This window comes from Tachypleus tridentatus, chromosome 13 (genome assembly GCF_004210375.1).
Source record: "Tachypleus tridentatus isolate NWPU-2018 chromosome 13, ASM421037v1, whole genome shotgun sequence".
Taxonomy (NCBI): Eukaryota; Metazoa; Arthropoda; class Merostomata; order Xiphosura; family Limulidae; genus Tachypleus; species Tachypleus tridentatus.
In genome coordinates, this window is record NC_134837.1 from 178,161,130 (window position 1) to 178,178,556 (window position 17,427).

At 31.2% G+C, this 17,427-nt stretch overlaps 1 protein-coding gene across 4 annotated transcripts in view; it reads right to left on the reverse strand.

The window, feature by feature from the left end:
- Positions 1-508: 508 nt before the first annotated feature.
- LOC143239682 (E3 ubiquitin-protein ligase Mdm2-like) overlaps positions 509-17,427 on the reverse strand; it is a 53,826-nt gene continuing 36,907 nt past the window's right edge. For 3 of the 4 annotated variants that reach the window (XM_076481042.1, XM_076481045.1, XM_076481043.1), the window contains 4 exons: positions 11,447-11,614; positions 7,178-7,288; positions 6,771-6,953; positions 509-4,328 (listed from right to left, as the gene is read on the reverse strand). In XM_076481042.1, the coding sequence (XP_076337157.1) occupies positions 3,987-4,328; positions 6,771-6,953; positions 7,178-7,288; positions 11,447-11,614 (804 nt within the window). In that variant the 3' untranslated portion in view covers positions 509-3,986. The remainder of the gene's footprint in view (positions 4,329-6,770; positions 6,954-7,177; positions 7,289-11,446; positions 11,615-17,427) is intronic. The other variant, XM_076481044.1, reaches the window with a different exon arrangement.

Genomic DNA, 17,427 nt, shown 5'->3' on the forward strand with positions numbered 1-17,427 from the left:
TATTTAAAATGTCGCAAGGGTTAATGACTGCCATATTCTTTCACTGTCCAAGCAGTTAATATCTATGTGATCCAGCCTGCTAAAGATGTGAAGAAATGAGTCACATGGCAACAATATTGTAAAGAAATGAACTTAGGTTTCCTGTAAGCCTAGAGACATAATACTATACAAATACTGATAAAAAATACTAGCAAGTGGCTCACATATCCAATCTTTAATCTCCTTCAAAACCTTTGAGAAAATATTATGTGGCCAAAAACTCTTATTTATTCTTCACTCTTCCAATTTTTTCTTAACCAGCTTAGAATTAGATGCATTCATCTTATTTCCAACTATCAACCCCAACTTTCCGAGTTATAAAAGTTAGTACTCTGTTTGTTTGCTTTTCACATAGCAAAGCTACATCAGGCTACCTGCTGAGTCCACTGAACCTCAGTTAGTACTCATTTTCACCTTAAGATAATTTGTTCAGAATCGGGTGGTACCAAATACAGTATGCAGTAAGATATAAAACAGTCTGAAATAATTTTATTGAAACAGCTGTTATCCATTACATTTTATATAATATAGAGAGAAAAGAAAATAGGCAAAAAAACAACTTCTGAGAGTTTTAAACAAATGAATTTTATACACAAATGAAAAACACCAAACCTGAAGTTTTAATATGACTTATGACACATTATGAATAAATTTAATGTTATGAAAATATTACTTTACATTTTAAAACTAAATGACACTTCTCTGCAGATACACTTTCACACTAATCACTTCAAAGTAATTCTGAGTAGAAGGTAACATTTCAAAAATAACAGAAAATAGCATCAACTGAAGTGGTTGTTCAAATATTTTATTGGCATACACAGATGTTATGTGTCATTAAAGTTTGTCAATTGACAGATAATATATACTTTCCTCTAAATATAAATGACAGGTTAACCAGTTTCTTCTCAAAATATATTTATCAGTTAACATGATTTTTCTAACAAATAAAATCTAGGTTGGTACCTTTTCCAAAAAAGCCTCAATTTCTAGAAATTTTTAACATTGGTGCGAGAACTTTTACACATTTTCAATGACCTAAAAGGTATCAATCACTGTACAACATTTGATGAGATCTGTAAAAAAAACAAGACAGATTACATTAAAGATAAAAAAACAAAAACACATTATCCTAGAATTGTTTATTTAATTTTTCAAAAGCCTAAACAGTATATAAAAATATGAAAATGTTTTAGTATATTACAGTCGACTAAAATTTAGAGGCATTTCCCACCATTTAAAAAAAAACATTATTTCAATCTGTCTTTTTAAATTAACGTTTTTGTCCATTAAAATCATCTCATAAACAGCAACAGAATAAGAACTTTAATGAGAGAGTGAGAAATTTAATGGGAAATGAATCATTCAACTTTATCTATGTTTCAACAATAGTTTGTTTGGCCTTTATTGGTTATTTAATTACATATCTAACCCCATATTGAACTATTTATTAGATGGTTATTTTGTTTGCTTTAATTTATTAAATCATTTCTTTGAATCAATCTGCTTTAACAAGATGTTGCAAGTCCAATTTTATTTTAAATTCAACAGTCTGGTCACAGGAAATATGAATTTAATACAGTATTAAGTCTGCTTCTTCAGTGATCTTCCAGGTGTTTATTTTTGTATGTTTCTCTCACTGAAAAAAGTGAAGTGTGGTTATAGTACTAATTCCATACTTTAAAATTATGAAGATATTTTAAGTTTCTGAACTGAACCATTATACTCTAATTAGATACTCTCATCTTTTATTACAAAAGTCTGGTTTAAAAAAAAACCCTTTACATATCAGAACTGTGTGAAAACATGATGCTAAAAGCTGGATTTGAATTTATGTAATAAACACTAACATGAAACATTATAACGTTAAAGACAATGCACAAAATTGTGAAGAAACCAATGTTTAATAGTGTGGTAAACACAAGTATTGTGTTACATATTATATCACAGAACCTGTAAAAAGTACACACAAAACATAATGGTCTGATAAATATTCACAGAAACTTACTTCTACAATAAAACTTCTTAACTAATAGAGATTGCAACTGATTTACAGTCAGGTGAAGAGTTATGACAACCAACCACATCCAGCATAACACATTTACTAGCTTAGCAAATTATTTCAGTAGTTCCTATTCAACAGAATAGACAACACTAAGTTAAGTGTCCTGATATCTTTAAGACATTAAGTCTCTGAAATTGAGACTTAAGCTCTAGTATGCATACAATATAACATTAAAGACATTTCACAAACCCTGTTTTTGTTTATCAAAGTACTTCTTTAATGTCAAATTAGGTTTTTGAGTGTAACACCCAAGAAATGAATGTATCGTGTGAGGGTGTTGATTTATTATGGACTGAAAAAAAAAAAAAGACCATAAAGAGACTGCTGTTTTGACTGGGTTGAGATATGTTTGTCTTAAATGATATACCATATCATTGTCTCATTCTTTTTCTGACGTATCATCTTGTTATCTTTGCTTGTTTATCCTACTAACCCAAAGCCATAATTCTCCTGTCATGTTATATAGACATGTCTCATAGACTTAGTCATTATAAAGCTACATTTCAGAGATTCTAAAAAAAAAAAAAAAAATGCCAACTATCTACTGAAGCTTAAATGAGCAAGTCTCATGGGACATGACTTGAAGAAAACATGTCAATAATGGCTACTGGATGATCTTCGAGAGCCTGAAATAAGCATTTTCCCTTGGTGAACCCACCAAGGTCAATTCCATACTCAAAATATTTTTTTTATTATACAAATTTTCATTTTTTCCAGAAATAAATCCAAGATAATGAAGAAACCAAACAAACATCAAAAGATGTTCCAAGTCTGTTCACGAACCACTTAAAATGAAACTGCTATCTTTACAATACACACCTGGAAAGTAGAGGGCATTATCTGACTTTAAAGTCAAGCAAATAAAAACCTGTCAGAAACACCTAAAATTTAAGATGAAACTGTTATACTGAGAATTACATTTACTACTATATGATTTCTTCTGTTTCTAAGATATAGAATGTCTTGTCTATTCAAGAATCCCACAGCTACTCCCATCATACTATCTAGAAGTGAAATTTACATCAAACAATATCAAACTGCAGCAACTATTCAAATGCTGGGTATAAATGAGCTCCATTAGCAAAATTCAGATAAGGATTCTAACTTCCAAGATGTTAATCAGGCTTCTAAGACAATAGTCAATTATAATTTCCAAAAATCAGTAGGTTTCAACTATTCATTGATGTATCACAGCTCTATTACTACCAAAACTCAGAAACAGGAAGTAGGTTAAAGTATTGATGTAGTTGGAAAGATGTGAAGGACTAGGTTATAAAACTACTATGTAGTTACTGGGATATTAAATTGTAAAAGATTAAAAATACACAAATACCTTTTTCTCAAGACAAGAAAAATGTACAATATAGTAGTAGAGTTACTAATGATGTATTCTGTGACAGTGTGTTCTTAACAAGTAGCTACAAGTGAACTTATAGTATTTTACTAACAAGTTTTATTGTTATAAACTTTCATAAAATATTGTCAATTGTACAGACTTTTATCAACAGTGTGAAACAACAAACTTTCACAATTCTGCATTTTTTATACTTCAAGAAATAATAAGCGTAACAAGGATTAGAAACTCCAACAGAAAAGTACAAATTAATTATAAGATATAGAAAAAGCTTTTAAAATCAATATTTTAATATTTAACTGGGTGTTTTGGTAAGATGAGTCAGAAAAGATATGAATTTTAAAGTTGTTTACACTTTAAATTTTTTTTCTTGTTGTTGTTTAAATGTGCAAGTAACATACAAAGAACCATGGTACTTCTTCACAGTAACAGAAAGCATGGAATGAAAATATCAAACACAGAATGAGTTTTGCAGAAGTTCAACTTTGCTGATCATCACTGGCTGAATAAATTACACACATATACTATTTACAAGATAAAGTTCCTCACGACTCTTTGTATCGTCCTTCGACAAACGGGACACTTTTGACCAGAACTTTGAAGGCGACGAGCACATTTATAACAACAAACTTGGTGAGCTGTCCGACCATGAATCATAGTGCCAGTCTTTGGCCGCAGGAAACAAATACTACACTGACCACCAGCAGAATCTTGTAAACTTGATAGTATGGAAGAATCTTTGGTTTGAAACAACTCATCCTGACTGGAAGATGATTGCTTATCTTGAGATGTACTTGGCTGGGATAAGTCTTGCTTATCACTTAGGGGTTCTTGAGATGATGACAGTCCACTGACAGGAACTTGATATGACTAAAGACATGAAAATGTTTTAAAGTTTCTATTAAATCACTGTTGACAAAATTTGAAGTAAGTATTACCATCACATAATTATTACAATTAGCATATTTACCACAGTAATTTAGAATTGCATGAAAAAGTTAGAGGATTCAGAAACCCAACAAACTAAGTTTTTCTATCTGAATATTTCCAACTTTAAACTTATTGAAAAGAGAAGATGTACGGCCAGCATATTTAAATATTTATATTTAAGTGATGTCTCAAATTTTATTGTGAACAATCACAAACTTGGGTAATAATTTGACACTTAAGAAGCTAACATTAGCAACAAACCTGATGCTATGATCGACTCTTTCTAAAGTTGTGTGTGAAGACACAGCTGATAATTCATCAGTAATGTGTTACTTCCAAATAAAGGAAGAAAGTCTACTCATTTACCAGTGTAACAAAGACAAAAGATGTAAGGTTAGTATATTCTTTACCAATGGTGTTTGTTTCTGCTTACAAACATAGCTTAGGTATTACTAAAGAAAAACACTGCTGAGCTACAAATTTAATAATACAAATTTGTTTTGTATAAATGCATTGGGAGTTAAATAGCCTTGTAACCTTCTGACTAGGAGTGAGCATTGCCAGAAATGTCACATTGCAATACTTTGCACATCTTTCTCAGCAGTCATTTTGTCTAGTTGCTGGTTGCCTCGGGATTGTTCAGCTTTGGTTGCAACATTGTGTACTACTTGCTTGATCTAATCAGAAGATGTTTTACAAGGTGGAACATTTCATAATTAGATGTTGGTAAATATGTGCATGTGTTCATGACACGCCACTTTAACCAACAGTGTCTTTACTTCACAAAAGTATTTAAACAATACTTATATCACACATAGAGTGTTAGGACATTAATGGTTGTAGTAAGAATTGTAATTGAAATATTTTGGTAACTTGATGCTATGACAGTCACATTGAAACTACTTCTATTGTCAGGTGTGTGAAGACTAAGATATATATTTTCTAGCCTCACTTTGGGCTAATCTATGAATACAGAGCCACTAATCAAACACAAGTTTGTTATAAGCATAAATTTATGTGTTGATCAATACTTTTTTATTTTATCTGTTATATTTATGACAAGAGCTTTTGCAACTATTCAGGCTGCAAATAAAACGTTTTTTTGAGAAGTCAAAGTAACCAAGCCAACCCTGTGGGAAAACAGTTGCAAAACAACTTGTAACTTGTGCTCCAATTGGCAAACTAGACAATTCAAATACTTTAGGCAAATCATTTGGTCCTAAAGAGTTTGAATATGTTAAATATATGCACGTGTGTGTGTGCATGTATATCCTATCCTGGGATTAATGGTAATCTAAAAAAATGTGTTAAGAGCAGTGCTTGATGATACCTGCCATCAAGGGGTTAGAAAAATCATTGGTTGAAATATTACATTTTTATAAAAAAACAAGTGTTAAATCTGTTATGGAGAAATAATTTGGAATATGTCACATTCTTAATCCTATGAAATAAATAATTTGCATTACTGATAGGACATGTTTAGTTTTAAAAATGTTAATAGTTATTGACTATTAACCTTGTGAAAAAAACTGTACAAAAAACAGTAAAATAGTTCGTAAGATTCATGAAAATATTTGCATTTTTTAAAAAAGAAACAATAGCAAAAAAGTAAGGTGAAAAAATTTTCAAAGTAGTATGATATACTTTAGACTGAGATGTAAAAACCAGAACAATAAAACCATGTAAGCAACTGTTTATATACCATAGGTATCCTTTTAACAGGTCTCAAAGAAAAGTAAGTGCAAACAGTCCATTCAAATTTTACTACCAGGTGAAAATATAAAGAGGCTTTGTCAATAATATTCACTTGTATTTATAGCACTTTATCAGGTTTTTAATCTATGAACTTTGAGGTCATGGCAAAATTCTCATTTAACATATGAAAAAATAATATAAGATTAAAACGTAAAACATTTCAATACTGTTTAATATCAAATTTTAAAAACAGCTTATTTAATGATCATTAATGGTTGTTATGGTAATGGCCTTTGTATTTACATGAATATAAATTGTTTTTCTAGCTTCTTGAACTCGATTTTGAATGTGTGTATAGTTTTATTTATTCATTTATTTTTGCTAAATATTTTTCTACCACTAGGTTAGGTTGCAGAAAGATTCCTTATATTCAATATAAACGTAATGTCAATTTCAAAATAAACCATACAACTACAATATACTCTTGTGAGAAAAATGTCATAACTTTTAATCAGACTTTACATTTAATTTGACAGCTATGAAACCATTTTTTTAAAAGCAAACTCAACCAAGTTGGATAAAATGTTTTAAAATCTAATTTGAAGTTATACATTCTTAGTTTTATAAACTGTGAAAAAAAAAAATGATGACAATGTCAAATGTAGGTACTTTTTTTTTAATACATACATGATAGCCATGATCTGAGCCTCTCCTAGGTAAAGACTGGTTTAATTTTCGGTGACGAAGTTTCTTTGGTGGATGACGGTCTGATCTATCTGGTAACCAGCCTAAACGCTCTTCCCAACACTTTTCACAGAATCGCAAAGGAGGTTTGTTAATGCTATCACAATGGGTACAGTGCCATTTGTCCTGAAAAAAGTAAGTAGCAACTGATGAATGTTTTTCGAATTTTGTACTAAATCAAAACCTTACATGCATACACATATGTATATATAACTTCAACAACAAATCAAAAATCATACTTTGAAAAACAATAAAGTACAATAATTGATCCTTTTGTGGTATTTCTTTAAACAAAAGATCTCCATCTTGGATTTTCATAAAAAATTAAACCATCTCATCAAGATCCTTACCCCCTCAGCAATTTCAGAATCACTTGAACTGCCATCATTGTCTGAGCTGTCAGCCCAGAATTCTTTGTCACTGTCATCTTTATACAACAAGACAGCAGCATGCACAATGTCCTATATAAAGATTGTATGGGTATTTGTAAAATTCACAACTGTATTACATGAAACATATCTTACTCATCCTAGAACATACTTCAAATATGTTATTCAAAAGATTTAAAATTAATGTAAAAACAAGTAAATAATTTATCCCTTAACATCTTTTGTAAATTTCAGCTTCAAATTTGGAAAAACAAAACCAACCTATTTTCTTTGTTGCACAAAAAAAATTATTGCTATTTATTTAATTAGTTATAAATGTGTTTTATGTAAAAGAAATGCATTCTTCCTGAAATAACAGACGATGATAAACACCCATTATTGATGATCAGACTGGAGTATAAAAGTCCATTCTTTTCCTGATAATATTATCTGGTGGCTTTGAGACGTGATGAATTGTGAAATATTTGACATGCAACAAGAAATGAGCTGAAGGTGATAACAGGTTACATTAAAATCTAACATGTTTCCATGCACTGTGAAAGATTGTTTAATTTCTTATGAAACACTGATCTAACTTGAAAGAAAACAAGTGTTTAATAACCTGTTAGGTTATAATAGTGGCATTCTTTTAAACTTTTGAACAGAAACTTAGCTACTTAAGCCATCAATTTTGATAAGCTATTATAAACTGTATGCTACAATAAACATATTGACTGACCTGTTGAAATGATTACATAATAAAATAAAAAATCTTAATGTTACTTTCTTTCTTAGTAGTCTAAAGATTGACAGTTCATTGTAGAATGTTTTCTTACCTTATACACCATTTTATTTGTTTTAACACTCCTACGAAAAGTGGGGCCTAATAGGGCCCCAGAGCAACTTGAAAGGTTATTAATATTAGGCTAATAAATTTGTATTTAAATGAAATTGCCATTTCATTTGATTTCATTTCATTAATGCTTTCAAATGAAATCATTTGATTTCATTTCATTAAATGAAATGGCAATTTCATTTAAATACAAAATTATTAGCCTAATATTAATAACCTTTCAAGTTGCTCTGGGGCCTATTAGGCCCCACTTTTCGTAGGAGTGTTAATTGAACAATACTGAAAACTATATTTCAAACAGACACTAAATTCTATATGTATACAATTTCTTCTCTTTACTTCATTGTACTGCCATTTAACAAGGTTAAATCTTTGGTCAGAAATACTACTGTGTTATCAGACAAGTGCCTGTTTCTTAAACACGTACAGACCTTGTTCTATCTCAGAAAAAAATAAAGTGATAAGGACACAACAATGCTAACACCAAGCATTATCAATTTCAGTTTCTCTTTAGTGTACTTCTACATACATGGAACATTGATATCTCAGCATTAAAAGGAGAGAGGTGTCAGAGTAATCATGGTTAGCACCCTTCTTGATTGGAGAAATGTGTGATCAACTGTTGGCACAGTTTAAACCACAAGAGCTACACTAATAAGATGTCAAAATCAGTATGTGACAAGTGCCAGAAAAACTTTGTCTTTACGACTATATCATACTAAGGGTAAGCTGAAAAAATTAAGGTCAGTTCCCTTCTGTGATAAAGTTTCTCTTGTAGTTGAAAAACTTAAGAGATGTGGAACTCTTTTCCTTAAAGAATAGGTGATGAATCAGAAATACAAAAAGATCAGCAAAAAAACTGGATGATGCTCCTGGATGAATCCACACTGGCTCACTCATTAAAGTACATAGTTTTCTTTGCAGTTGTGATATGCAGGCTTATTATGTTTTCTACCTGTTTTGCTGATACAGTGACTTAAATTTTTATATGCTCCCAATGCTGAATCAATGGTAACATGTCTAAAAAGTCAAAACATTACCTTAGTCCAGTTGCTTTTTGGTTTGTTTTCTATGGTAAGTAATGTCTATTATACCCAAAAGGATATTATAGTAACATATAGCATCTCAGTTCAAAGGATTAGTCCTGTAATATGCTTGGTTGGCCTAGTTGAGATTGTGTAAATGACACGGCAGACCAATATGAGAGAACAAAAGTTATTAGATGACACTGTCAACTGGACAAAGAAAGTAAGTTTACCTGTTGAATTCAGAGATGCTTTTTTAAAACCAATTTTATCAGGATATTGTCAAATTAATATATTTCAATAACATTGTATTTCAGTTCTAGAGAGATTCATCCTGATAGAAAGAAAGCAATGCAGCTACAAACAGTCTAGTAAAAGTGATCATTATTCTGTCTGTAGTTTTGTTTACTTATTTATATTTGTACAGACTTGTTATTTTACACTCACAGCAATGTAGTCATGGTATCAACTATAAACATTCCATTTATTCTTTCATCAAACCTGCTTTTATTTGAGAGTTTACTTACCTGATACTTGTGGGGAAATCTGTTTTCCCTGAAAATACCATAGATGTATAGATGAAGAAATTGGTGCCATGAGTAGGATTTATTATGGAAATACTGAAATGATAATTGATTGATCTCCTAGGTTTATAGTTTGTTTTAGAACATAGTCACATTTGGCTCTCTGCTGTGTCTACCATCAGAATCTAACCTTGAATTTTAGTATTGTAGTCCTTTCCATTATCACAGGCAAAAGTGTGTCTGGATGCATTAGAAGGCTCACATTGGTTCAACACCTTAGACCTGATGTCCAACTCGTGGCAAATCAAAACAGATGACGAAAACAGGACTTAATTCTGTTTTCAGCACAAGAGATGATCTGTGTGAATTCTGTTTCATGCTATTCAGCCTGTGAAATTTGCTATCTACTTTTAAGTAGCTGATGAAGCTGAAACTCGAGAGACTGCAACAGAAGAGGTGTCTGGTCTATGTCAATGATAATTTGTAATTGGCCACACTTGAGTCTGTGTCTGAGAACTTGAAGATGGTATTATAATGCACACAGGCTTTCCATGGAAACCAAGGTTGTGTCTGCTCATGCAGATGAGAGTGGAGTTTCTTGGTCACATTACTAAGAGAGATGGAGTCTCAATGGAACTAGCTTTGATAGCTGCAGTGAGAGATTAGCCTCAACCAATGACAAAGAATGAAGTCCACAGATTCTTTAGTTTTGAATCATACTGACAATAATTTCTGACCAAATTCCTTAAGATGGCAGCATCACTATGATCCTAAAGCTTTCTTACATGGATGCTCCAGTGCTACTTTATCCCTGCCAGGACTGCAAGTTTGTCCTGTAAACCGATGCCAGCAATGACAGAGTCAGGGATGTGTTATCACAGTTACAGGATTGAGTACATTGTGTAATCTTTTAGGCTAGTCGTATACTTACAGCTACTAAATGCAGATACTATGCAATGAAAGAAATATCCACTGGCTGAATTCGTCTGTGCAAAATGTTATTGCCACTATATGTATGGTAAGAAGTTCACCATCTGTGTAGATCATGCTTCACTGAAGAGGTTTATTACACGGTGGATAACACAGTTGCAATGGTACGATTGTGTCATAGTTATTTGCTCAGACACACAAGACAGAAATATGGATGGATTACATTGCTAATTGGTGAGACCATATCCAATTATGGAACATTCTGATCTTGAACATGTGTGGGAGTTGAAACCATGACAGTTTTGACCATAGTAAAAGCCAACTATGAAGTAAATAACACCATCAAAGGAAGAAAGTTGAAATTAATGCTTTAGCAGCTCCAAGCCAAGTTACTGAATGACCCTGACCTTTCTGACAATAAGGGCAAAATGAACTTTAGAAAGACCAGAAAAGTGCTTTATGAAACAAACTATATATACACACTATCAGTTTTACTTTGCAACTGTCTATGGCTGAATTCCACAAACCTATTTTACCAGAACGAACAATATTACTGCTGAGAGTGAAAATGTTTTTTACTGTTTTATCATTGACTTATTTGATTTACAACAGGTCCATGGAATATAACTGTGTATTTTATAATAAAACAAAATGGGGAGCATTTGGACATTTCAGCATTAGTGATATGTCAATTGGAAACTCAGAATATCATTTATCAAAACGTTGCAGCAACAGCCTGAGAACCGTTTTTTAGCCTCAACAGGTTCATAGTCCAGTGTGATAACAACAAGGCCATGCCCAGCCCAAATGAAGTAACTAAGACAAAACTTCTATTCTTCAGTAAATTTGTTTTTACATTTTAACAAAAATAAGGTTTATAAACTCTCATGTACAAATAAATATTCTCAATTAGGCTTACCTGGATATCACTGTCTGTATCAGTGTCACCTCCTTTTAGGCTGGATAAAGATTCAACCTCATATTCAACTTGAAAAGAACAATCTTCCTCCAACTCTACTTCATATTCATCTTCCTCTAGATACCACAGATCATCAGTGGAATCTTTCACAAAAGCTGTTTCATAGCCCTATCAAATAAGAAAACAGAAGGCAAGAAAACTTTAAAAACATTTTAAGGTTAAAAATAAAATTCAGTCCACATTTTAAAAAAAACAGAGCATTAATTTCTGAAACTTATTCATTCTAATGAAGAGTTAAAAATGCTATTTTTTTCTTTAAACACTACCAGTTTAAAAAGTCCAAACAATATATATATATATATATATATATATGATGATGATTGCAAATTATTAAAGTTTTAATATTCTTTTAAATATAAGAATAAAACTCAAAACAAAATATTTAGGCTAAACCTTAAGAAATAAAAAAGCAACAAACTGTAATAACAAAGTTATTTTAAACGTCTTTACATTTCATTTAAATATTAAGATAAATTAAAAATTAATAACTTTTTGCTGCAGTAATTTTTTGTCCCCAAATTAATAATTTTTGGAAATAATTATTCTGTGAGAGTTCAATACTGACAATACTTACATCGCATGTATGGCAATGACCAATTATGATGCAAGGCATTATTTTACTAAACTGTGTGTGTGTATATTGCATTATAACTGGAAAACCTAACTTGTACTCTTAAAGACCCCAGAAAGAAACATGGAGGTCAGCATTTGGAACAGGTACATCAAATTGTGGTACCTGTATTTCACCCTTACACAGTTTTTATCAATTATGTTACAAACTGAAATATAGTAGTATTTTTTTTATCATTACTTCCACAGCTTGTATAAATCAAACATAGTTGTGACAAAATACTCTCTTTCTTTGGTCTGCAAAAAGAAAACTGTGTATCATGAGGAATTATTTATGTAGAAACTTGCATTATCAAGAATCAAGTTATTATGGAACTGTTTTCTGTGGTTAATAACGTATATAACTTTGAATGTTAATAAACCTAAATGTGTGTGTGTGTGTGTGTCTTCTTTTTTGCAAAACCACACTGGGCTATCTGCTGTGTTTACCAAGGAGAATCAAACCTTTGTGAACTAAAGATTTACCACTGTCCCACTGGGAAACAAACACAAAATGACAATGAAACATAGCCCTATATATGCAATAAAATCCAGGTTTTATGGTGTAAACATTTAACTTTTTTTTTACTAATGTTTTATAACCCTAACTAAATGAAACACTTGAATCTTTTTTATTACAGACAGACAAATTCACATAGATCACATACAAAAACAGGTGCTAAATTGACCAATATCCTCATGAAATAGACTAACATTTCCAATCAGATAAGTCATTAGTAGATTCCACTTGCTTGTTCTCTGACTTCTTGCCCAATACCATTAGATATCCTCCTATGGAGAAAGAACTAAGCTTTCTTTTCTCACACAATTTTCTTTTCCATTCCTTTAGCAAATTTATTTATGCTTATTTTTAATACAAGTATGCAGCTGTTAGTCTATGATGAACAACTGTTATTACACAATTTGTTAATGCCAAATAATTATGTCATGTATCTTCTACACTTTGGCATTTACCTACCTACATGTCCTTCTGCATTACACCTTAGCGTTAAACTGAATACATGTGTTTCTTTGGATATTAAATACATAATTACTTTCCTGTAGTTAGTTGAAGTTTTTATTTTTTACATTTAAATTACAGGCAAGGAAGACTTCAATGTGACATTGAAAGTAAGTAAACCTAAACTTGTATTTTATATCAAAAATAATGTCTTGATTTTGAAATCCCACTTGATAACAGTCTTCAAAAGAACATAACCTAGACAACATTAAATGCACTCATTAACAAAATGTCATCTGACAACATGCTGTTGGTGGGAGCTTTAGTTCAATATGAAGCAGCAACTTTAACATAAATTTAAGATGCAACATTTTTGCATCCTAAGTTCAATCAAGCAACAGCAAATTAAATTCTACACCTCAAGCTTTCCACAGCAAGTACTCACAAGGCATAAAACAAATTATACTTCATACTGCAGAGCTAAGATGTTTCAATATGGAAAACATAAATCTCAATTTGGAAGGTGAAAATTTTGTCATTCAAAAAAGGTTAAATTTTTTATTATTAATGAATAAATTGAGCATTAAAAAAAAGTTATTTGTAAAGAAGATCATCAAAAATGAATGAATGATTAGTAAGACAAAATGTTAGAAATTTATATCAAAGAAAATGTAGGAAATACAATCCAAGAAGGAAATGTAAAAATAATAAGTACGCTAAATAAAGGGCTTGTTTCTCTCTCTTGTACCAGACACACAAACACATTATTGCATCAAAAACTTGGCAGAATGAGCTTTCATATAAAGATATTATGATACCGAATATACTGTTAGAAAGCAATAGCACCAAAGTGTTAAGTAACACCTTACTGGAGAAATGGTTTTTATGGATATCATGATATGTAGGAGTTATCAGATTATCTCTAAAGCATATTCTTACAAGAAAGATTAACAGAAATGTAGCTACCACTAGACTTTAATATTATAAAAGACAAAAGTACAGTTGCAAGTAAAACTGATAATTATCAGAAGTAATTACATGAAAGCCAACTAAAAAAAAAGTTTTTTTTATTATACTAAAAAAAGTTTTTTTATTATACTAAAAAACAAATTTTACATGATCAAGATTCAAACTCGCATAAATCAAAGAATCAAGTTTCATTAACAAATAACAAACAGAAGGTCTAATAAAACCATTTACATCTCACAGTGTATGTAAAACAATACATTTGGAGGACATCCACAAACACATCACTTGTCAAAGTATAAAATTAAAATCATATAAAAATCAGTATCTTCAAATGTTTTAAAACTGTATACTAAACCTTCAAACATGTATTGGTACATTTAGTGTTGATGGCTCTCTTTGGAATTAATATGCATCTCCTGTTTCATACTTTTGAAACAGGGGAGACTTAACTGTTAACTTTCAAAACCTTTCTTGTTGCACTTGCAACAGTCACTGTGAAAACAAACATTTGTTTTTTCACAGTCATGTTACTTGCTTCCAGGTTACTATTTTGTAATAGTGGGGGGGGGGGGAAGTAATTACTAACCTTGAAAAGCTTGCATAAAACTAAATTACAAAACTAGTAACATCGATAAGATTTCTTAAAAATATACACCAATACAATTATACTACCCTTCAAATCAACCAAACCTCTATATTCTACAAAACAAGAGCTACTGAAACTGAGTAATGTGTGATAATAGCCACAAAGCTTGTTCACAAGTATTTACAGGTTTGGCCTGAAAGTTACTTTGAAAACAACCGAGTACAAATAATTCTAAATGATAAACAAAAAACAAGAAACATTCACTGGAAGATAATTCTGATAACAAATGATCTACAAGAAAGATAATAACATCACTTTTTATTCACAATTTAATCTTCCAGTAAATACAAAGTAGGTCTAGTGAAATAAACTTGAACTACTTTTCAAGCTACAAATGCTCGATGTTCTATTGCAACTGCAATTATAGGATGATACTTGATCTGTGCGTATAGTAAAACACTTGTACGATCTGTAACTTTTTTATTAACAAAACAGTGATGTAACCAAAGTTGTGGTGCAACAAAGAAAATGACAGTTAACCCACTGACTGCTGATTAGTATTAGAGGGTATGTTACACTTCCAGCAGTTGAATGCTAGTGTGTCACATATGATGTATGGCTTGTACAAAATTCCACACACAATTATAGCAGGCACAGTTAATGGGTTAAAACTGAATTTTGCAAAAACACCAAGATTTTTAAACTAGTAGTCTATAAAACTAATTTACTTTTTTCCCCTTTCAGTTCTTGTGAAATTTAAATTGAAAGAAAGTGCCAAAATTCTAGAAGAAATATAAGGGAAAGGTGAGATAACTTTGAATACAGTTTTCATCAATTAAAAATGAAGAACATGAAAAACAACAGAGCATTAAAATGAAGCCAACTATATTATAAATATCATTTCTATTTAAAAACAAAGCTTAGACATAGATATTATGTACTACTGTTACTATACACTACTGTTGAATGGGGAACATTTTACCCATAAGGATGAATAAAAGAAACCCCAACATGGGGTAAAATGATCACAACTGCTGCATTTAGTAATTATCTATATCACTTGGAACATACAGAAGAGGCTGTGTAACCAAAAGATTCTGTATTTAACTGCTAGGCCTGACAAAGGGGCCATGCCTTAAATGTTGTTAATACAAGAAAGTTTATTACAGACACAAGTTTTAACATTTTACAATATCTCTTGCAACAATTTTTACCTCCATCCCCCCCATAAGGGTTAAAAATACATTTAATACTAAAGAGGATGCACAAATTTCCAACCAAAGGTGAACTGCAGTGTTACCAAAAGGAAAGGTATACTACACTGTCACACAGTTTTAATAAATGACTCTTTTCTTCAAGTGGAAGTTTCTCAAACAAGTGTGTAACATCAAAACTACCTATGAATGATTTGCTTACAATGTCTCAGTCTGCATACTGATACTAACCTAGAGGTACACTAGTATCTAATTAACCAAATACTACATCATTCAGTACATCAAAAATCTGTTACTCGATATTCATATTTGGTGGTGGTGGGGAATTCAGTTTTACTGAATGACTTTATTGGCTTCCAAACTATTTTCCTGAATGATAAATCTGACTGGAGAAGATGCTACACTCCCCTAACATGATACTACTTTACCATGCAGAACAACTCAACAACTCCCGTCACCCCAATACTTTCATTCACAGTTCCACACAAAAATGCTCTAACAATATAAATGCCTAAGCTGTACCAGTATATGGATATTTCTCCATTCTTTGACCACAGTATTTCTCAGTTATCTACAGAAAATAAGCTTGCCAATCCATCCCAACCACAACAGTTTCCTAATCAAGGTAAGTAGTGATAATTTGCATAGGGTGAAGGTGAAAATCATAATTCATCAAAATAACATAAAAGGACCATAGAGAATTTGCCAGAATATCAGCCTTATGAAGCATAGCATTCATGGAACCATTGCTTATTATGTATACATAGATAATTTTGTTCGGTAAATATCTTTTGAGGAAGTCACTGAGGTCTGTAATAGCCAGCTACTATAAAACAGCATTTTATACATTGCTGGTACACATGATGAATGTATATGCAACATTTTTGACGTACAGCCAAAACCAGAAAGCCTGAATGTATAATTATTTGTATCTAGCAGTATCCTTTGTCGCAAACTGAGAATGTTTTGTGAAGACTTGTAAAGCATAGTACAATATAAAAATGCAGTTCCCAAGCAAGAAACATACAAACAGATATATCATCTGTAATATTTTAAACCCTAACATTTTAATGCAGTGGGTATTATAATTATTATGTGACCTGTGGATATTCTTTGTAAAACCACACACCATGGAGCATGGGATACTAATACATCTATGGAGAGTTGTGTGTGGTAGAAGAGCATATTATTGTTATCTCAAAAAAAAAATTCTTAAATTCTTTTTACGAAAATTAAGAGCAAATACAGAAGTCTGTATCTATTGTAAAGAATGATTCACAAGGTCATAACAAATATGAAGTAGCAGTACTCTTAAAGAAAATTATATCACTACATCATAGTAATACAGCATGGTTCTTTAAACATGGGCAGATGAGATCAGCATCTGTTCAATGAGGGAAGGACTTTATACAACAAAAAATGGTGACTGTGCATTTTTCACAAAAATATGGTGAAACCATGTTAAATTTTATAACTGTTTTGTGCACAAAGAATGACATTATTCTAATCACCTCTTTCTATCGAAATGTTATTTATGTATAGTAATTTGCACTCAAGACTACTAAAATAGTTTGAGGGTAAA